Raw genomic sequence first — 21,048 nt, forward strand, 5'->3', positions numbered from 1 at the left:
TCGATTTCTACCAATTATTCAGTTTTAATTTTAATTTTTTATTTATAGAAAACGAATCAAATTGTTTGATTATATGCTACGAGATATTCCTTATCTGCATGCCATCATGATAGACGAGTCAATTTCATTTGGAGGTTTTAAGTTTCAATTCTAAAGTAAACCTTTCGTACTATCAAAACTATAAATACATTATGGGAGATACATTAAAATATTTAGCAATTCCCCTTATAAAGTCAATTTCGACCGACCTACGAAACTGGGTCTATGTCTGTCTTTTTAATTTTATCAAATGCCAGCCTATTTTCCCTCTTCAAAGCTGTAATGCCAGAAAATAAAATCCAATTTCCAGCAACGAACCTAAATTCGGACCAGCCGAATATACTTTGCTTACTCAGGAAAAAAAAATGTCTGGATAAAACAACCGAAAAACAACACCAATCAGTCAAATGTCCAGCTCAAAAAGTCCTACAAATCAGCCATCCCGATCGGAGGGCTGACAAATCACCGTCGCCTCGCCATCAGACGGATCGATCGCACGCCTCGTCTGCATCGCGCATCACTCGATCCGCGCCTTGCCCGCCTCGGCGGAAACGTGTAGTAATTTCTCCGACTTCGAATTGCGCCCGCGATTCGCAGGGAAGGCGACGGAGCTCCGCGAGCTTGATCCCCGCCATGTTCGCCAAGCGGTTGTTGCAGAAGGCCGCGCAGCAGCTGCAGCAGCAGCAGCAGCAGCTCCAGCAGCAGCTCCAGCAGCAGCGTCGGCGTCGCAGCAATCACGGACAAGAAGGAGAAGAGGAAGAAGAAGAAGGACAAGCGTCAGCTCCTCAGGTTCGCCCCAAGCGATTGTCCGTGTGTTTATTTTCCTCAATTCGTCGATCGAGGGGGACGAATTCGAAAGGAAATCGCGATCGGGTGATGATGTGATTTGGTTTTGGGTGGACAGCATTCTCCCGTTAGCCGCCGAGAATTATTACGGGAGTATTAATCCCCTGGACCGAGAACTTTGTTGGTGAACATTTCGTTGAAATTAGAAGGGAAGGCAATGGGGAATTAGCTTGTATCGATAAGTTTGATGTTTTCCATTTGAGAAGTCAACTGCTTGACGCCTGCAAAACTTGGACTTGGCCATCCGTGCCTGATTATCCGGATGTCACGGCGAATGGCGATGGCAAGGTCGCTAATGCCGAGTTCTCGAACGTTTCTGGTTATGGCTGCTTGTTATGACCTTGTGAAATGAGGAGCTTCCATGATGATGTTGTGAACTCATGCCGGTGGTATCGATTTCAGAAGAGAAAAATGTTGGATGGGTGAATTTACCATGTTGAGGATAATCGAGTCTGTGTGTTGTAGTTCCATAAACCAGGCAACTTGCAGGGCATTTCAGTTTTTTTGGATGTGGGAGAGTTTGTCCTTAGATGGAGTTCGAAATTTGACCATTCCCAGAGGCTTGAATAAAGTGCAAAGTCATCTCGCTATGCAGACAAAACCGTTCATTAGATGGATTTGCCATTTATAGTATAAAAAAAAAGGTGTTTTCTTTAGAGGATAAGTTCTGACATTCAAAATGCCAAATGCATGGAGTTCATCCATGATCTTTGATTGTAAAATTTGAAACTACGTCTGAATCGTCGTTCAGTTTGTACCCTGTGGGATAAGGGGTGTATTTGGGTATGTAAAAATTCTCGTCTGTTCTAATCTTTTATGTGGAACTTTGATCAGTCTTTTGCATTACTGCTTTCCTTTTTGCAGCTTAATGTGCCACCTGGAGGCTTGACATCAATGGATTTGGATCCTCGTGTTACCGTTCACTATGGTGTCCCTTCTACTGCATCTATTATGGCTCTTGATCCCGTTCAGAGCCTTTTGGCAATAGGAACTTTGTGAGTTGGATGTCCTGTTGACTACATAAATGAATTTCAAGGCGAGATGAAACTGTGTTTATTTATTACCTATTCCATCAAAGAATTTTTCTCTGACTGTTAATCCTCTGAAGAAGTTTTTGACCATTGTCTCTCTGCAAAATATTTTGTTTGTACCCTCGAAGTGCCTATAGCAAAGTAGGCTGCTAGGTCATGTGACTCTACCCACTTTTGACCCTGATTCAATTCATTCAACTGCAGGGATGGTCGGATCAAAGTGATTGGGTGTGAGAATATCGAAGCTTTATTTGTATCTGCAAAGCAGATGCCATTTAAGCACTTAGAGGTCTGTCAATTTTTCTCTGATGGAGTATTTATTATCTTCATTTGCATGTTTTATGCATTTAGAAGTAACTCTGGTGAAGTACATCATTCTGAATGAATTCTAAAAAGATGATGCTCTGTCATGCCATTCATTTGCAAAGTCGATTCTTACGAGCTAACATTATTTTGTCCTTCAACAGTTCCTGCAAAATCAAGGTTTCCTTGTCTGTATATCCACTGACAACGACATACAGGTTTAAACTCTTTAAGTCCATGTGATCTTTTAATTCTAATAAATATAATTTCTTTTCTGGTGTTACCTTCTTTCTGAAAAATGCTTGTTTGCCTTTCTCTCTTTCATTTTCTTGGTATAATTGTTGGCACTTTTTTCAATTGTGTGTTGACTGTTTTAAGAGACTGTTGAGATTGGCAGGTTTGGGACATGAAGTACAGGAATGTTGCTTGTACTTTTCAGTGGGAATCAAATATAACTGCCTTTTCAGTTATTCAGGGGACTGGATGCATGTACAAATTACAATCTCTGGACTCATTCCATTAGTAGTTATTCTCCTTTATCTAGAGCCTATCAGACCAATGAGATCTGATCTCCTGTTCAGGTATATCGGGGATGAGAATGGTATGGTGTTTGTGCTAAAGTGTGACACAGGCCAAAGACAGATTGTTCAACTTCCTTACCTTATTCCAGCAGATTCAGTTGCTGGTAATCTTTCAATACATTCACATATAAATGGTCTAACAAATCCATGCTACTTCATTTCCTACTCGGCTAGCCTTTGCATTTCTTTTAGCATCAAATGGAGTCAATGGATTCACTGCATTATCATTATTTTGGATCTTGGTTGCTTCACATGTATGGGCTGTCCACTTTTTCTGGGCCATTTTTAGAAATTGATAAGCTCGAAGTTTTAATTTCTATGTGCTGGCATGAACTTTAGCTTAATGATATGAAAGTTTAATTCTTGCATAAACTAAACTAGAAGTATGTATGCAACTCTTAAACAGTTATGCTGCTTTGTCTAACCTCATCTAATATCGACGTGGTGCAAATGAATTGCTAAGATGCCTTTTTCCCTTCATAATAAATAGCATTTTCTCCAAATCTGTGTCAAGGAAATTGTCTAGTCTACTGTTTGATGAATGATTTCACTGCTACAGCGATAAAATATAATGAGCATTTTTCTTCATGAAGGGATAGAAGCATGGTTTCTGCCATATTATTGTGATTTATGCAGTACATCCTACAATATGTGATTATTAAAAACAGTTGACCTGGCTATGTATATATATGGAATTATAGTGACTATTTATATTTTGACGATTATGTGTTCCTATAGTTTCTTAGCTGTCATAATTGATTCCAATATCCTGTCTGGCTTCCAGAAGCAGCTGCAATTTCTGTGCCTCATCATCAGTCTGTTGTGGGGGTTCTTACACAACCTGGTTCCCTAGGAAATAGGTATAATAAAATGCACTCTATTCTCCTTATCTTTATTTATTGGATGGTTTAGCCTGATTATATAGTTTGTCCAATGCCATGTAATTTGTTCACTTTCCAAGTCATATCAAAGTTGTCTCGCAACATGAAAACTCGATGGTGGCCAAATTAATGATTACAGATTTTAGATTGGCGACTTGTCTTTGAATGATCCTGGCGAGAGCACTCATTTTCCCATGGGCCTTTGAAGGATTACCATTTGTTTAACATTTTGCTGAAATGAACTTTGCAGAATGACTTCTGGCCTGGAGTGCATCATTGTTGACTGTTTAATATACTATTTTGCATTTTCTTTTGGACAATGTCAAACTGAATTTAAAACAACCAACTTCAAGCTTTTGAGTGCAACTTTGTTTCTTATATTGAAATAAGATTAGGAGATGGTATATTGAGCTGGTTGCTTGGTTTACTTGGAATGTGAGCACCCTGATAAGTAGAAGAACTGGGAATTATTACTCCCGTTGTCCATGGATCCCCCTGAAAGGATGACAGCTTAACCTATACATAAGTTAACGTGATCGTGCATATACTGCGGTGCAAATGCTTGAAATTGTTTTATATTCTTTTTTCCAAATTTTAACTAAATATTAAGCTAGGTCAACAGTTGAGACTGTTCTCTTTCTAAATTGAACTGATGGTTACTGTAAGCAGCGGGATGTATTACTGTAGAAGGTTTATACACTACCCTCTAGCATATGCTGTGTCCTGGGTTAATTAATGCTAATAAAGAGATTGGACTGCCTGCAGGCTGTTAATCGCATATGGGAATGGGTTGATTGTACTCTGGGATATTTCTGCAAATCAAGTCGTCTTAGCAAGAGGCCAAAAAGATCTCCAATTGAAGGAGGAAACAGTGATCACCTTGCCAAAAGGAGCAAGAAATGAGTTTTCCGAGAGTATCTCTGACAGTGAACCGATGGACAAAGAGATAAGCTCTCTTTGTTGGCTATCAGCAGATGGGTCTGTTCTGGCTGTTGGTTATGTCGATGGGGATATAGTGTTGTGGAACATGTCTACTTCTGTCTCCAGAAATCAGCATGGTGGAAAAGAGTCTAATAATGTTGTTAAGCTTCAGATAGCATCTGGTGACAGAAGACTTCCAGTCATCGTGTTACACTGGTCTGCCAGTAGATCTCGGAACGGTCACGGTGGCCAACTTTTTGTCTATGGCGGTGATGAAATTGGTTCAGAAGAAGTGTTGACGGTCAGCTTTTAATCCAAATTTTTGCACTCTTTAATCAATAGTGTGATAAGGCGAATGATCTATGTCACTAAAGATGAAATCTTTCCATTTTGCAAAGTAACGGTGGCCACTAAAGTTTAATGTCATTAAAATGGGAAAAGTAAAAGGATTAAAAATTACTGATTGATTTCTTTTACCACGGTACAGGCTAGTTTTCCTGCTTTCCAGTTTGTTTGTTTTTCCAATAACAGCTCTTCTGTTGTTTGAAAATGCAATTTAGTCTAATTTTGCTTCTATAATGGGAAATATATGATTAATGCTTAGTGGAAGGTGTCAGTGATTCATAGATTGTTGCTTATTCAGCACCAATTAACTAGATATTGCATCATTGTTTCATCTGATTTGGCAGATTCTGAGTCTTAATTGGGCTTCTGGGCTTGAAGAAGTGAAATGCATTGGGCGTGTGGACCTCAGGCTTAATGGTTCTTATGCTGATATGGTGTTGTTACCTACTTCAAGTCCAATTGGTGGAGTTTACACAAAGTCCCTCATTGTATTGACGAATCCAGGACAACTGCACGTCTATAATGAAGGCTGTCTCTCTGCCTTAATGTCTCAGCAGGATACAAAAGCTACTGTGTCTCCATTGCCTTATCCGATGGTCATACCTACTGTGGAACCGCAAATGACTGTGAGTCACCTTGGTTTTGTACATGCTGATGGGGCATTTGCTGGAGATTTTTTGAAGGTATGGCCTATTTCTGGCCTCTGTCTGACTCCTAAGGGGTCCATTGTACAGCTTTCATGGAAATTTTAATATATCAATCTAGGTCTTCTCCCTTAACTAGATAGTTGCAGCTGCAAAACATCACCTGAAGAGCAATGTTCCGACCAGCCATACTGAGTGGCCTTTAACTGGTGGGGTCCCTAGTCGACTTCACCTTTCAGAAGTGAATCAAGTTGAGAGGATCTATGTAGCAGGTTATCGAGATGGATCGGTTCGAATGTGGGACGCAACATGTCCAACTCTGTCACTGATCTATGTTCTAGATCTCGGGGTAGGTGTCTCAATGCAGTATCCCTAAATCACCAACTGTCATTGACTGCTTCGCCATTCTTATTTACATTACTTTCTCATCCATTGGCAGTCTGGCCTTTCTGCAAAGGCAATTCTTCATCATTTCTTTTGGGGATGAGTAAACAGCAATCTGATGTATTGTGCAGGTGCAAGATATCATGATTCCAGGTGCAAATGCAGCATTGTCGGCCATAGATTTTTGCTCAACCACTTTAAGTTTGGCTGTTGGAAATGAGTGTGGTCTTGTAAGAGTTTAAAATTAGTTGCATGATGTTTCCACAACCGAATGTTAGCCATGCACTGAATCTCTTTCTCGAATTGTGATTCTGCAGGTTTTTCTGTACAAGTTGATTAGTAGCTCAGGAGAAATAACCCTGCACATTGTGACAGAAACAGAGAATAAAGGTATCATATTAAAGTACTAGTGACTTGTTAAACAGTTTGGATCTATGCAACCGCTTGGAATGTTTCTTAAAGAAAGTTTCATGACTAGACACTAAATGAAGGAGTCATGGATTCTGGAGGTGTATGAAACAGGTTGAAGGAACCAAGCAGCAAATTCTTTTACCCTTTTGTAAAAGCACTAAGCAATTAGATTGGATTGGATCTGGAAGCTCCCAAAGACATTTCAGCGTTTTTCCTGCCCCAAGATTAGTGATGATGGGGGTGCATAACCTTCCTAATAGGAATTTTCTCAAAAGGCAAAATGGCCATCTCACATATTGATGTCTCTTGCCCACTATCGAGTATATTCTATCGGAGGTTTTGATTCACAACATTATCTATTTTAAAAGATAGAGAGTACTCTTTGAGATGTAACTCTCTAGCCTCAACTTATGAAAGCATGCAATATCTGTGGACTCTAAATATTCACGCCCCCAGTTGGCAGTAACAGTTTGCTTGTACTGATATCCATCTAACTTGCTGAGCTAAGGCGTTGGTGCTCATTAAATGTTATTGTGTGTATAATGGTCTGTAACTTTCATGCAGTTCAAAATATAGTCCAAGCGGATGGGCCACAGTGCATAGCTATATTTTCTTTGCTCAATTCCCCCATTGGCACTCTAAAATTTGGAAATTCTGGAACGAAACTTCTTGTTGGATTTGAATGTGGCCGGGTGAGGATCATCGATTGAGCCTTTGATGATATTACTATCTTTTGTCCATTGGGTTCAATGTTTGACTTTTCCATCTCGGTTTTTAGGTGGCAGTGTTTGATACTAGCACTATGTCAGTTCTGTGTGTCACAGACAGTATATCGGACTCAAGTTCCCCAGTCATTTCTCTAGTTGTGAGTTCATTTGCAGAATGCAGCAAATTGGTAAACGGTCTGAGTGAATCTGAATGCGGAGGTCTAAGAAATCCTGGAAAGCCACCTGTATTCATATTGACTAAAAATGCCCATGTTGCAATATTGGATAGTTCCAATGGTGATGTCATCGGTTCTCAGTCCTTCCACTCTGGAAATAACCACACTGCTATATCTCTGCATATAATAGGCAAGAATTTTCATTTGTGAAGAAGATTAACTTTTGGCAATTCTTTAGTAGCAATTTCCTGAAAGTTGTTTCAACCTTGAACACAGAAAGCAGTCAGCTTGTTTCTGAAGTCTTTCTTGACTCTCATCCGGTGAACTTGTCAGAGGACGGTGAAGCCAAAGAGAGAATTGCATCTTCTAAGTTTGACCAGGGAAGTAATCCCCTACTATCTGAATCAGCAGCCTGCTCTCAAGCGACCCCCCATGGAATGGGACCAAAATTGTTTGTTTTGCTCTGCTGTGAAGATATGATAAGCTTGCATCCTTTGACATCTGCCACTGAGGTGTCAATCTTTTTAACTTATCATCACCTCCAGTAATGCTTTTTAATGCGAAAGTCTATTAACTGGCAGTCTTGCAGATTGACAATAGCATCGTTCGACAAGTCAACCTCGTAAAACCATGTTGTTGGACAATGGTCCTGAAAAAAGATGAGAAGGATTCTGGATTAGTAATTGTTTATCAGACTGGTGACATTGAAATAAGGTAAGGCAACTATTTGTATTCCTCCGTGTTGCTGCTTGTGAATCTGCTGTAAGGTGGACAATCTTGACCGGTGGCAATGGTTTTGCCTCTGTATAGCTTCCATTTGGTAGTATGTTTTGACAAAGAATCTCCGGTGATGAGAATTTTCTGATGGAAATGATCGTTTATGGACAGGTCTTTGTTAAATTTGGAAGTGGTGGCAGAAAGCTCTTTGATGTCCATTCTGAGGTGGAACTTTAAGACCAACATGGATAAAATGATGTTCTCCTGTGGCAATGGGATAATTGCCCTGGTCAGTTCTTTTCTGGAGTTTAGAATATAACTCACTAATTCTCTTTAAATATCAGTCCCGGGAACAGAATTATGATTTTTCTTACCTAGATCCCTTGAAAGAGGAGAAAGAATTCTTCATCATTGGAACTCTTATTTCTATGTTCAACAAGATCTGAATATAATACAATAAGATCTTTCATTGAACAAGAGAATGGAGCTTTTAAAATTAGAGCTACTTTTCCAGTCTTAAAATGGACATTTATAGATGGTGAGAGAGTTTTCAATGGAAAGCTTAAGATGAAGAAACTTTACATGATTTATCCCAGTAATCTAATCAATCCTATCTAGGTGCCACACAAGGACAAACAACCTTAGATGAAGTAAGCAGATGCTTGAGAAGGAAGAAGTAGCTTTAATTTGGTCTTGATGGTTCTTCGCTCCTGATGACATGTTTCTTTTTTCTAGGTCAACAGTTGTGAGTTTGCATTCATATCTTTATCAGCCCATGAAAATGACTTGAGGTCTCTCTCTCTCTCTCTCTCTCTCTCTCTCTCTCTCTCAGAGGTTTGGATATGTGCACCCACTTCAGTTTTTAGTTTGTGACTTGGGATCACAGAAATCAATCTGTATTACAGCCCGACGTACATAATCTCCTTCTGTACAATTCCCAACTCATAGTCCAAAGTGAACTCACTGGATAAGAGTAACCATTCTTGTGATCTTGTAGGGTTCCTGACTCCTTGCCTTGCCTCCATGATGAAGTCATCGCAGCTGCTGTAGGTGCAAGCACAAATTTATCTCCAGATCAGAAGACATTGCAGGTTACCTTTATTTTACTTCACTGTTTGCTTAGAGAATGAATACATCTGAATCTAAGAACTATAGCTGCAGGGAACTGCCGGTCGAGGGGCTTTTGGCGGTATTGTTAAGGGCCTCAAAGCAGGTGAAGTTGACGATAATTCTTTCCTTAGTGAAGTGGGTTCAATTGATCCTTCAATTCTCGAAGGCATATTTTCTGAGCCTCTGATGCTGAAGACTTCCATTCCAAATCAAACCACTCATGATGAAGTAATTGAGCTTAATATAGGTCAGAGATCTCACTTTCACGTGATTGCTAACTCGATTTACATTTCTTTGCTCCTCCTCCTTGACATTCAACTTATTACTGCAGACGATATTGAGATTGATGAACCCTTGACTGTCTCTTCATCATCCCTTCAAACCAAGCATGATGAAAGTGGTAGAACATAATTTCTTTAAGCTACAATAGTTCTATGTATTTGAAGGCAGTTTTAATAGTTCCATTTTTGCTTTGCAGAAAGAAAGGGTGAGAGGGAAAGATTATTTGAGGGTGCTAGTACTGATACAAATCCAAGACCCAGGACTCGTGAAGAAATTATTGCCAAATATAGGAAAACAGGGGTAAATTGATTTGAATTAGTGGTCTAGATTATCTCAATCCTCTAATACTTTACATAACTTACAGTAGGTGTATTTCAGGATGCCTCTTCAGCAGCATCACAAGCTCGGGATAAACTTGTCGAACGCCAAGAGAAACTTGAGGTCGGATTTTTTCCTTTCTTTTCGTGTCTATATTCATAAATTGGAAAAGCAATTTAAGCTTGAGGAGACCTATTGTGTTCAAATGAAACATATAGTATATGAGGAGGACCTTTTGTTTGCTCTCTCTATCCTTCTCCCGTTAAACCACACCCCCCTCCCCCCCTCGAGCTTTCACCTAAAATCCTCCCCCCTGGTTGTTGATAACTGCAAGTGTGAATGATTATTACTGAATGAGCCATCTACTTTTGCTTAAACGTTTAAAGACAATTGATTCTCGCCATTTAACTTTTCAGATGTGGTTGTCCCAAGATCGATAACAGTGTTATTTTCGTATGAAGGGCCCTAACTTATACTGTAGGAGTGGAGAATAATCCCACATCACCTTGAATAACTGTTAAAAGCTTAATGGGCCAAAGAGTAGATAGTGGAATGTTGAGTTGGAGAATTGTCGATTTCGGTTTTGAGTTGGCTTCAGAATTAACTTTTCTCATCACCTGTCTCTGCAATACCTTCCTCTAGACAGTCCTTATATATGGTAGGAGTCTTTTACTTTTGGAACGAATGTGCTAATGTTAAGACTTTGTCGCCATCTTTAACAGAGGATTAGCAGACGAACTGAAGAGCTGCAAAGTGGAGCTGAAGACTTTGCCTCCATGGCAGATGAACTTGCAAAGAGAATGGAAAATCGGAAGTGGTGGAATATGTTCTGAAGGGTGGAGTATTAATATATGTTTTGCACCAATCAATACCTACTGCAATCCTAGTTGTCCTGGGCTTTTTTAATGGCTAGCACATGCAAAGCCGTATTGTTTATAGGCATTACAGTTTCCCTCCATGCATGTACAGTATAAGAACACAAACTGGGAGGGGGAAACGGGGAATAACTTTGGTTAAAGAATGTTATTTATGAAATTTTGTGTATCAATATCTTAAAATGTAAATAAATCTCCTCTCTTTTTTACGGTCTTGATTTTTCAATACCCGGTCTGCTTGTAAAGAGGCTTGCCTCAAGTAACATTTGTTACATAATAGAAAACCGAGATTTTGTTTCGTTCCTCATGCCAAAAAAAGAGGATTATATCTTGCGATCTTAATTTTATAGTCCAGAAGTATTAGATGATACTGATACCTATGGCCCGATGCCCTTTAATTTTGTCCGTTGCTAACCTTTGCATCATGAGTTGCGTGGTTCATCCCTCGCACAACGACAGTTTAAGCTCTGATTTTTTGGTCTTCTCCAAGTGCAGATTTGGGAAAGTTGTGATGGTAACACTCGAGTTTTATGCATCCCTCGATCCATCGTACGGACTTTTTTTGGTATGACTGTGCATTCTAATCCTTGTTCTGTGAAGAATGGATGAATTTCCTTCTGTCTTGGTTAAACTGGTGCCGAGATCCAGTGGGTTGTTGGCATAATCTGTATAGGTGATGTTCCCAGCTTCATCGCGGAAGTTGGTTGAGCAAAATGTGCATTTCGCTTTCATCGTTGGAGGAGTAAGTTTCGTTTCCTTCCACTGTTTGTTTGCGGACTTGGTCTCTTTAATTTAGCATTCAATGAATGGTCTCCATGACCAGCGAGGGAAGACGGTGCTCTCCAGTATGGACACGCTAAAAAACTATTGATCAGGACACGAATCCGTGTTTGCTTTCGCCGACCAGAATGTGAGAAACGTGATCCTGTTTCATACTATGTTTAATTTTAGATAGACATAGTGGTGGAAATCGGAAAGAACCGACCGCTTTATGACTTCCGTTGATGCCTAATGTTCCCACATGGCAGATTAGGTTAGGCTCCGTCCTACTACTTTTCGTACATGAGCCTAATCACATATTATTCAATTCATACAACTCTTACATGCGAGATGCGATGTGATGTGAGCAATTGCATAGATTATTATCCTTCTTAATGACGAACGTATTATATGATGACCAGCAATGGCGTCGACTTTGTATTGCTTGAATGGACTTCTTGCTGTACGGGTTAGTTGAGGAATAAATTAATCGCAAAACCCACTACATGACAGAAGATTTACAAATATGGTCCTAACATATAGATAATATTTTGATCTTTTTAATAAGAAAATATTTTGATCACGATGAAGTGTAACTGTGACATCCGAATTGCAAAGGATATACGGGAATATCTATAGAGAGAGAATCTCCTATTAGATTAGTGATGCGAAGGATATACGGGAATATCTATAGAGAGAAAACCTCCTATTAGATTAGTGATGGAAAATTCTCAAATGTGGAAAATTGAAGAAGGGATAACAAAGTAGTAGAATTATCAAAAATTTCTGAATCACGAAAAAAAGGAAAAGATAGTGTATGCTAAAAATTACATCCTACAACAACAGTCAAGTTACCCTATTATACAAAATTATTATTGCAAAAATACAAATTTCGCATCCGACCTCAAAATTAAAAGTTAAAAGTACCATTTCCATTTGTACTGCTCTCTCTTAATGGCAAAACAAAACCAGAAAAAGTCATCAAATCGTAGTATTCATTTTTCAAAGTCACGACGTCTCACACGCTTTCCTCGTTGATGAAAGAATGCGTTGGAATTTAATACTTTGGAAAGGAAATTTTCCAAAGCATCGACATGACATTATGCACCGCGAATTAATACAGACCCAATGACAATCATTTGCTGAAACCGTCAAGTCGAAAAAATCACCAAATCCCATAGAAAAGGTCAAGGAGATGAAAAATCATTGCATTTGAGAATTGATCTGCTCTGTCGGACTTCTCTGATCTACTACGACTCCGACTACGACCATGACCCCATCAACTTCCAAAATATGAAATTGCTTTCTAAGTGGCTTCTCGGAATGGACCCTCGCGTTCTTCACGTTGAAAACCCGCCATCAAGAAGAGGATTTCAAGAAGGAAAAAACCAGATATGACTCGCATGCCACTGGACATTGAAAAGAAGTTCCCAAGCAGCTGTACACATCTGACTCAGGCTCGTCCGCACGAAGGGGGGATCCGCGAGCAAGATTTGACCACGTCAGTCGCCTCCCCGACCTTTCACACGTGGGGGGGACCACCCCCATGGACTTGTGGTCGACGTAGGATTCTTTGCTTCCCCACTTCTCAGCAGGACAACGCCTCTGACCCCGCCAATGGGAATCAACCCTATGCCGACCCCCACCGCGCCTTCATTTATAACTCCACGGGATTGCTGGGTGGTGGATTAGAGGCGGCCTCGTACCACCGTGCAATTCAGCATCAGATCAGAAGGGACAGAGGGCAGAGAGAGAGAGGACAAACAACAAGCGGCATAGTTCTTGTACCCTTTGGTAGGTGGTTGTGGAGGAGAGGAGCCCTTGTGTTATCTCCTCATATCCCTTTCTTTCCTCTCTAAAGTTTGAACCTTTAACGCTGTCTACCTCTCCCACTCTGTCTCTCTCTGATAAATTTGAGAGAGACCCAGAAAGCTGAGACCAAGCATTTTTTTTTAGCTTCTGGGTCTTCAATGGCAAGCTTGATGTTCTCAGAATGTGGCCTTAAACCCCTCCCCAGGATATACCCTAACCCCAGAACTGGCCTCACATCTGGCAGCTCCACAGTTTCAGCCAGGATCAGACCTTTTCAATCCTGCAAGAAGCATGCTCTTGGCCCCACGTTGAAGGCCTCGAGCGGGTCGAGGGAAAGGAACTGGGCACTGAATGTGAGCACACCAGTGAAACCCACATCACTTGGGGAGGAAGCACGGGAAGAAGGCGGAATCAATGGGCTCGGCGAAGAGCCCGGTCGGTTCGACCCCAGCGCGCCTCCCCCCTTCAAATTGGCCGATATCAGAGCAGCCATTCCGAAGCATTGTTGGGTGAAGAACCCGTGGAGGTCAATGAGCTATGTGGTGAGAGATGTGGCGGTGGTTATTGGATTGGCTGCTGTTGCTGCCTATTTCAACAACTGGGTTGTTTGGCCACTCTACTGGTTAGCTCAGGGAACCATGTTCTGGGCTCTCTTTGTTCTCGGCCATGATTGGTAATCATCACAAACACCTTTTCAATTCTTGAATCGTGGAAGAAACCGTCATGACTTTGCACGAGAATCTTTTATCTTGGAGTCATTGTAATGTTTTTTTCAATCCATTGAAATGGGGATCTCTTTGGCAACTCTGTTTTAATTGGACCTGTTTAGACATTTCCACGTTTACATAAGATGTTAATTCCGTTTGCTTTCAGAATACTTTGCTTGTGAAGTACATGGATTTTCAGACATCTTGCATTGGGAATTTAGTTTCGTATCTGTGTTGTTAAATGTTTTGTGCTTGTGATGTGCAGTGGTCATGGCAGTTTCTCTAATAATCCGAAGCTAAACAGTGTGGTTGGACATTTGCTTCATTCTTCAATCCTTGTCCCGTATCACGGATGGTCAGTTGCTAAAAGATTTCTGACTCATTCTGAATTAGATAGCCATCCTGCTTCAATAAATTGCCTGATCACCAATTTGGTCTCATCCTCCATGAAAACTGCAGGAGAATCAGCCACAGAACTCACCACCAGAACCACGGACATGTTGAGAACGACGAATCATGGCAACCGGTAATATAAACATGGGAAATTCCTCCCGTTTTCTGTCCATTTGGTTTCTCCAAATGTATTAACGGGCCTTTTCTTTTAAATCATTTCTTCAGTTGTCGGAGAGGATATATAATAGTCTGGATAGTGTCACCAAATTGATGAGGTTCACCCTGCCATTCCCCATGTTGGCTTACCCTGTCTATCTGGTAAAGCCCTTTTTCTTCTGTATCTGCTAATATTGTGGGGACTAATAATTTGCTGTTTCCTACGATAGTTGATTGGCAGGTTTTGCTAACGTTGTTTGTATGTTGGTGATGTTTGGTGTGATGATGAAATTGCCAGTGGAGTCGAAGTCCTGGAAAGAAAGGCTCTCATTTCAACCCGAAGAGCGACTTGTTTGTCCCGAATGAGAGGAAAGATGTGATCACATCGACTACTTGTTGGACTGCAATGGTTGCGGTCCTTGCATGCCTTTCCTTTGTTATGGCCCCTGTTCAGCTGCTCAAGCTCTATGGTGTTCCTTACTTTGTAAGCTCTCTCTCTCTCTCTCTCTCTTCTCTCTCTCTCTCTGTGATTGTGTGTGTTTTCTAAGTGTTTGACGAAATTCTGATCCTGAATTGGGGTGCAGATGTTTGTTGCGTGGTTGGATTTGGTGACTTATTTGCATCACCATGGCCATGACGTGAAATTACCGTGGTACCGTGGCGAGGTAAACTTTTGGATTATCTCTACCTTTTTACCTCCAAATTTGGAGAGCTGGTAATTCAATGCTTCGTTGTCGTGAAGGGATATCATGGTCCCTTCTTTTCTTTTGGCTAACGTGTGATCTTTATTAGCCAATGAATGAAGAGAATGGCCCTTTTGTGATATCATACTCCGTACCTTTTTGTAAGTTTTTGAAAGTATCTGCATCTTGAACTAATGTGAGATGCGAAAAGTCAGTTAGAGTGGAGTCGACTTCGAGCTAATAATGTTTATGTCGTGCTCAATTCATGGCCTTGTATGCTAGAGAGAGAGAGAGAGAGAGAGAGAGAGATTAATTTTAGTGGTTGATAGAGAATAGATTGAGGTTCATTCGTTGTTACAGATATCATTCGGATAGAGCTCATAGATCTGTTGTTCTCTGGACCGCAGGAATGGAGTTATCTGAGAGGAGGGCTCACAACCCTTGACCGTGATTATGGATGGATCAACAACATCCACCATGACATCGGGACCCATGTGATTCATCACCTCTTCCCTCAGATTCCACACTACCACTTGATAGAAGCAGTGAGTAACTAGTATTTAATTTTCCTTCTTTCTGGCTAAATCATTAATCACTCGTGAGTAACAATTTTATTTTCTGAGTTATTATTCCACTTCCACTGCAAGATAATCTCTGATATTTTTGCTCATACATTTGCAGACTGAAGCAGCTAAGCCAGTGCTTGGCAAGTACTACAGAGAACCGAAGAAATCTGGGCCTCTCCCACTTCACTTGCTCAGGGTCCTCTCAAAGAGCATGAAGGAGGATCACTATGTGAGTGATTCTGGAGATATTGTGTACTACCAAACAGACCCTAAGCTCAGTGGGTCTAACACAAACAAATGAGAATGAGGATGTAATGGACTTTCCTGATACCCAAGACCAATGCCAGAGCCTGCTGATATGACAATTCTTTCAGACCATCCATTTGGCGTCCCACCTTTATCCCTGTAGGCGTGTAAACAATTATGCCGCCATCCATTCTTTTGTGCATCCAACAATGGAGAGCTAGATGTTTCTGAAGATTTTTCCTTCAGAGGTCTATCTTGTAGCACGGGGATTATAGAGTTTTCTTATGTAATTGGAGGGAAAGAACATCCCTAACTCCCTTTGAAGTGAAAAAGGCAAAAGAGAAGTTCTTTCCTTGCCATTAGCTCTGCATGGCGGCCTTGCATGATTATTTCCAGGGTACCCTACAAGGCTAACCTTTACAGGAACCACTCTTTTAAGTAATGGTTCTTTGTCCATCCATAATTATCTAATATTTATGCAACTTTCATCTGAAGATAAATAATTCTCCTAGTTGGCTTGCAAAGATCGACAGAGAAGCTGTTAAGAGGGGATCCTTAATCGTTCACATAAAAAATAAAAAAAAAGGGAAGTTACTGAGAGAAATCAGAGAGTAAAAACAGAGCTCTTTCCATTGAGAATGAGACAATGTTGAAAAGAGAGAATTCAATTGAATGCAGATTACAGGGAAAAATTGAAATACCACACGTCTCAATGCCAAATCTGTAGACCAAAAGCTAAATAATGCCCTATTCCTCAACGATCAATGACGCATGGAATTTACGGCTTTCATGAATGAGGATATCTGCATCAAATCCTTCTGGATGCCATCTGAAGCACAAATTCCGCTGCTAACATCAACACCATGAGGTTTGAGAGTGGTGAGAGCTTCACAAACATTGTCAGGATTTATCCCTCCAGCCAGGAGCCACCCATGCTTACTTTTGATTTCTGGTAACTTAAATTGGCCCCAATTAAATCCTTTGCCACTGCCAGCAAAATTTAGAATCAAGCAAATGGAACGAGGTCGCCACATGCAGTAATATGCTGACACAAGGGACTAAAAGAACACTTGCTATTCCCCTCCACAAGCAGCACACGAGCTCATACTTGCTCATTCCATACACCAACATGCACAGGAACACCCACAAATGCGCTCCAAATGTCATCACAGTTGGGAACCCCCCGTGAAGAAATTGATAACAAGGCCTGCCTCCAGTGAGATAATAAGATTCTTGCTAGGCAAGAAAGCTTCCACCAATTGCTAACTAAGAATTGGCATACGCAAGGATTGCTCTTACCTGCCACCTTGGGCACTATCGACCAGGATCCAGTCAACTAAAGAAGATTCTCCATCGGAAATCTGATTCAAAAGGTGGCCTTCCTCATTTGCATGGAGAACATAGATTATCTGTTTCTCTTGGGCTAAAACTGAAAAGGCTGCCCGAGAACCGTTCCCATGAAGCTGCACTACTTCAAAATGTTACCAGGTCACAAGTTGTCACATTTAAGACAAGATTGTCAGGACCAGATGAGCATGTACCTGAACATATTCAAGATTCGTTGCATCAGAAGCATTTAGTATGGTGTTGGCATCATCATCCACAAAGACGCCAACTGGCAGAGCCCCGTATTCTCTTGCGACTTTTGAAATCTCCTTGGCCGTTGAAAGTGATATGGAGCGCTTTGAGTTTGGCCATAGAATCATTCCAATAAAATTCGCACCAGCTTCTGCAGCTGCAGCGGCATCTCTAGGTGATGTGATTCCACACATCTTTACCAAAGGCCACCTGGTTTTTTGTTCCTCATCTTTCAAGGAGGCTTCAGTTGTTAACTGAGCAAACCTGCAAGTAACTTTACCTTTCATGTATGTACTCTTTCTTGACAAAACCCGTTCAGCAACATTTGAACCTACATATACAAAAAATAAGATGAAAGTGAACAAATATATCAAATAACTTGAAGAGATTTACTACTTACTGGGGGAATTCCAAAAAAATATATATATGTTCAATGAATGTGCACAGAGAGATGGAGAAAGCGAAGACAGGGTGTTGAACTTGAACTTTTGGGATAACAAAATGAGCAACACAATATTCTAATGTGTTGGACATTATCTGAAAACACATACCTGGGATTTGTATCCTCGGTGTAATTACAACTTTGGGTTGAACATACCCGGCTGCTAACCCTGGGAACAGCAAATTATGAAATTAGAGCATTACAGTTTCATCCAGTAAACATGGTGATGACAGACGAGGAAAGTCACCAACATAACATGGTCACTCATTGTAGGAGACAGAGAGATGAGTTTGTCTGGTATTCTCGAATCTGATTTTGCAGACAACTTGGCATTTTCAAAATGACCCTAGTTCAAGCATACAATCGACTGAAGGAATCATCTTCCCATGATCCAGCCAGTCAATGGTGATTCAAATGCCTTGTCAAGCTAGCATTGCCTATCATGGCACCGATACTTTTCGAAAAGGACAAAAGAATGCCTCATGGTAAACATAAACAAGAGCTTCCACATAGATGATTGCCGATTGTAGAAAAGAAAATGCCAATTCTTGTTATCTAGGCACTCCAAAGAAGCTGAAAATTTTCTGCAGTTGAAAATGCGGCTTCATGCGACATCTTTTACAGTCAAATGTACTAGTTCTAATACTCCCTTGTAAATATGCCAATATAAACTCCATTAAGATAAAATTACTCCCCCGCATATGAGAAGGGCCATTTGCATACTCAAAACAAACTTTTAAAAATTTTCAGGACTATAACCATATAAGCACGCAGACAATCATAACGGAACTTTATTTAAATCAAGACGAAACAGAGGGGATATTCTGAATTGTGCTCGAAGCATTTACAGGAGGGTGTGAGCACTGACATCACAATGTCCTCCCCCCGCTTTTCAAGAAGGATGAAAATTGGAAAACACAAATGCTTCTTCATGAAAAAGCACAATGACAGTTTCACACCCGTTTCCTTCCAGTCAAGTTGACGTTTTTTTCCCCTTAAAACTAGCGAACAAACCAAAAAAGAGAGCGGGGATAAAAGGGTGGAGATCAGCGCAGCGTCTGTCAGGAAATTCAGCGAACGCTTGATGTGCAACAAAAGAATGTCATCGGCACTCGTGCAGTCGTTCTGTATCCGGTGAATGAAGGAATGTCGCGAGCTTTTAACGACCCAGAAGGAAGCTAAGAACGTCAGACCCACGATCAAACCATCGCACAGAGAGAGAGAGAGAGAGAGAGAGAGACCTGCGAGCATGGTCGATGGTTCGTAGCTTCCAACGTTCGAGAGGGATGCTCTGCTCCGCTCCGGCTGCAGAGATTACTCTGCATACGACTTATCTATGAAATTCTTATAGGATAAATGTTAACGGGGAAAAAAGAAATCTGATATGTCGATCTTATTTGGAAATGAAACTGCGTGGGGTACGATAATTAATGCGTGGATAAATACGATTTTTTTCCAATTAATATGGTGTTTCACTGAATATTAAATTATATAGGGTTATTGGTTTGACAAAATCGGTGTGCCTATATAAATTAGCGTTCTAAATTACTTAGTTAAAAAAACTAGGTAGCAAAAAAAAAAAAAAACTAATATTTGTCTATTTTTAAAATTATGTCTCGCCATAGTGATATCGTCCACTTTTTTTTTTTTCTGATTGTATTTTCGTTGACTCGACAATTTTGTTTACTTTCAATTTTTTAAAAATGTGATTGACATAATTATGCTCCGTTAGCATGATATGTTTAGATTATGTTAGAAACTTAGAATTATGATTATGGCTTTATGGGTTTTTGGGGTGGGGAGAGAAAATGAGAAAAATCACCAACAAAAAAATTCTCAATACCAAACCAGATTAAGCCCAAAAAAATACACAAATGTGGAGCATTTTGTAATAATTTAGTTATACTAAACTAAGTTAAGCAAAACCCGTGGTTCTATTAAGCAAAATCTCTGCTCAATACCTTTAAAAAAATGCGCTCTAAATGATGCATCCTTCAAGTTCTTTAACAAATTAAATAACTTCTTATCGAAAAAAGTTACGATTAATACTACAAAAACTCTAACTTGGTATAATTTTACACTGATACATTCATGCCATACCTACTCCAACCAAATTGTCATAAAAAATCTCAAAATTTGGAGTGAATGTAGCATGATTGTACTAATTTGGAGTAAATTTGGACGACATTTAACCTCAAAATTCACTTGCACTTACTTGAAGCTTAGCTGCTTTGTGAAAAGTGCTCTTGCTCTATCTCTCCTTTCATCTTCTTGCTTGCTCCATAAGCCTTTAATAAAACAAACACGATAAATGGTTGTTAATCTATTAGCTAGGAATGGAGTAGCTAAGGAATTTTATCCACTAATTGAGAAAATGGAGGCACAAAGACAATCTATATGACAAAGATAGCCATCTCACGAATTAAAGTTGAACCAAATGACCCAATAATTAATCTAGAGTAAAGCAAGTATGGGTATATCAATTTGTGAATTTTTTGTATTACAAAAATTAATTTAAGGCAAATGTGATACGGGTATATTAATTTAAGATATTCGGCAGCATTACCCAAAGTAACATGACATGACAGATGAAAAATTACCCAAAAAAAAAGAACAGTCACATGTCCTAATCAAGCCCAACGGGCCAAAACCGCAGGCCTTCGCTTTGGTTCTGTCCTTTTCTCTCTCTCTCTTTCCCCCACGCATCCCATTTATCAATAATTTATATAAAATCTTTTGCCCAAAAAAGAAAAGAAAAAGAAAGATGATCCCAAAAGCCCAATGAGCCAAAGCCCCAGGCCCAAGTTCTAGATCTCTCTAGAGACAGAGAGATGGGACATCTTTTTGCGCGGGACCGCCCACCTTTTTTCTTCCATTCCCATTTATTTATCAATTGATCTTTTTTGCTTTACTTTCTTTTGTCAATTTTTGCAAATGGAGGACGACAGATGAATGATGATGACGATGGTGGTGGTGGTGGTGGGGGCGGGCTGGCGAGATTCCACTGGCTCCTTCGTACAACCTCAAAGAGATAAAAAGGCGACACCTTTATAAAGTGGGGAGGGAGGAATCGGTCAATCGGACAACCTCGCGTCCTTTTGAAAATTCAGCGCATGGGCGGCTCCCCTCCCCCGG

General features: G+C 40.3%; 3 protein-coding genes across 5 annotated transcripts; 2 read left to right on the top strand and 1 right to left on the bottom strand.

Moving 5' to 3' along the window:
* The first annotated feature begins 497 nt into the window (after positions 1-497).
* On the top strand, positions 498-10,869 carry LOC104421067. Of its 2 annotated transcripts, none has more exons than XM_010032898.3 (24): positions 498-828; positions 1,750-1,880; positions 2,121-2,205; positions 2,384-2,437; positions 2,617-2,708; positions 2,801-2,904; positions 3,585-3,660; positions 4,447-4,903; positions 5,292-5,630; positions 5,731-5,940; positions 6,107-6,205; positions 6,293-6,365; positions 6,951-7,078; positions 7,165-7,459; positions 7,546-7,781; positions 7,859-7,983; positions 8,158-8,275; positions 8,722-8,777; positions 8,984-9,077; positions 9,142-9,343; positions 9,428-9,496; positions 9,575-9,678; positions 9,757-9,819; positions 10,419-10,869. In XM_010032898.3, exons 1-24 carry the CDS (start codon positions 673-675, stop codon positions 10,527-10,529), a joined length of 3,477 nt encoding a protein of 1,158 aa, XP_010031200.1. In that variant the 5' UTR covers positions 498-672; the 3' UTR covers positions 10,530-10,869. The 2 variants fall into 2 exon arrangements, with proteins under 2 accessions (XP_010031200.1, XP_010031201.1); XM_010032899.3 differs by having other exon boundaries at positions 499-828; positions 9,148-9,343.
* Positions 10,870-12,998: 2,129 nt separating this feature from the next.
* Positions 12,999-16,335, top strand: LOC104421068 (omega-3 fatty acid desaturase, chloroplastic). Its single transcript, XM_010032901.3, has 8 exons — positions 12,999-13,815; positions 14,115-14,204; positions 14,309-14,375; positions 14,468-14,560; positions 14,697-14,882; positions 14,983-15,063; positions 15,489-15,626; positions 15,763-16,335. Exons 1-8 carry the CDS (start codon positions 13,301-13,303, stop codon positions 15,946-15,948), a joined length of 1,356 nt encoding a protein of 451 aa, XP_010031203.2. The 5' UTR covers positions 12,999-13,300; the 3' UTR covers positions 15,949-16,335.
* A 207-nt stretch (positions 16,336-16,542) lies between these two features.
* On the bottom strand, positions 16,543-19,324 carry LOC104421069 (N-(5'-phosphoribosyl)anthranilate isomerase 1, chloroplastic). Of its 2 annotated transcripts, none has more exons than XM_010032903.3 (5): positions 19,155-19,313; positions 18,023-18,082; positions 17,435-17,802; positions 17,193-17,356; positions 16,543-16,880 (listed from the first exon to the last, which is right to left on the bottom strand). In XM_010032903.3, exons 1-5 carry the CDS (start codon positions 19,162-19,164, stop codon positions 16,655-16,657), a joined length of 828 nt encoding a protein of 275 aa, XP_010031205.2. In that variant the 5' UTR covers positions 19,165-19,313; the 3' UTR covers positions 16,543-16,654. The 2 variants fall into 2 exon arrangements, with proteins under 2 accessions (XP_010031205.2, XP_010031204.2); XM_010032902.3 differs by having other exon boundaries at positions 16,726-17,100; positions 19,155-19,324.
* Between the last annotated feature and the right edge of the window lie 1,724 nt (positions 19,325-21,048).

This window comes from Eucalyptus grandis, chromosome 10, assembly GCF_016545825.1.
Source record: "Eucalyptus grandis isolate ANBG69807.140 chromosome 10, ASM1654582v1, whole genome shotgun sequence".
In the NCBI taxonomy this organism is placed as follows: domain Eukaryota; kingdom Viridiplantae; phylum Streptophyta; class Magnoliopsida; order Myrtales; family Myrtaceae; genus Eucalyptus; species Eucalyptus grandis.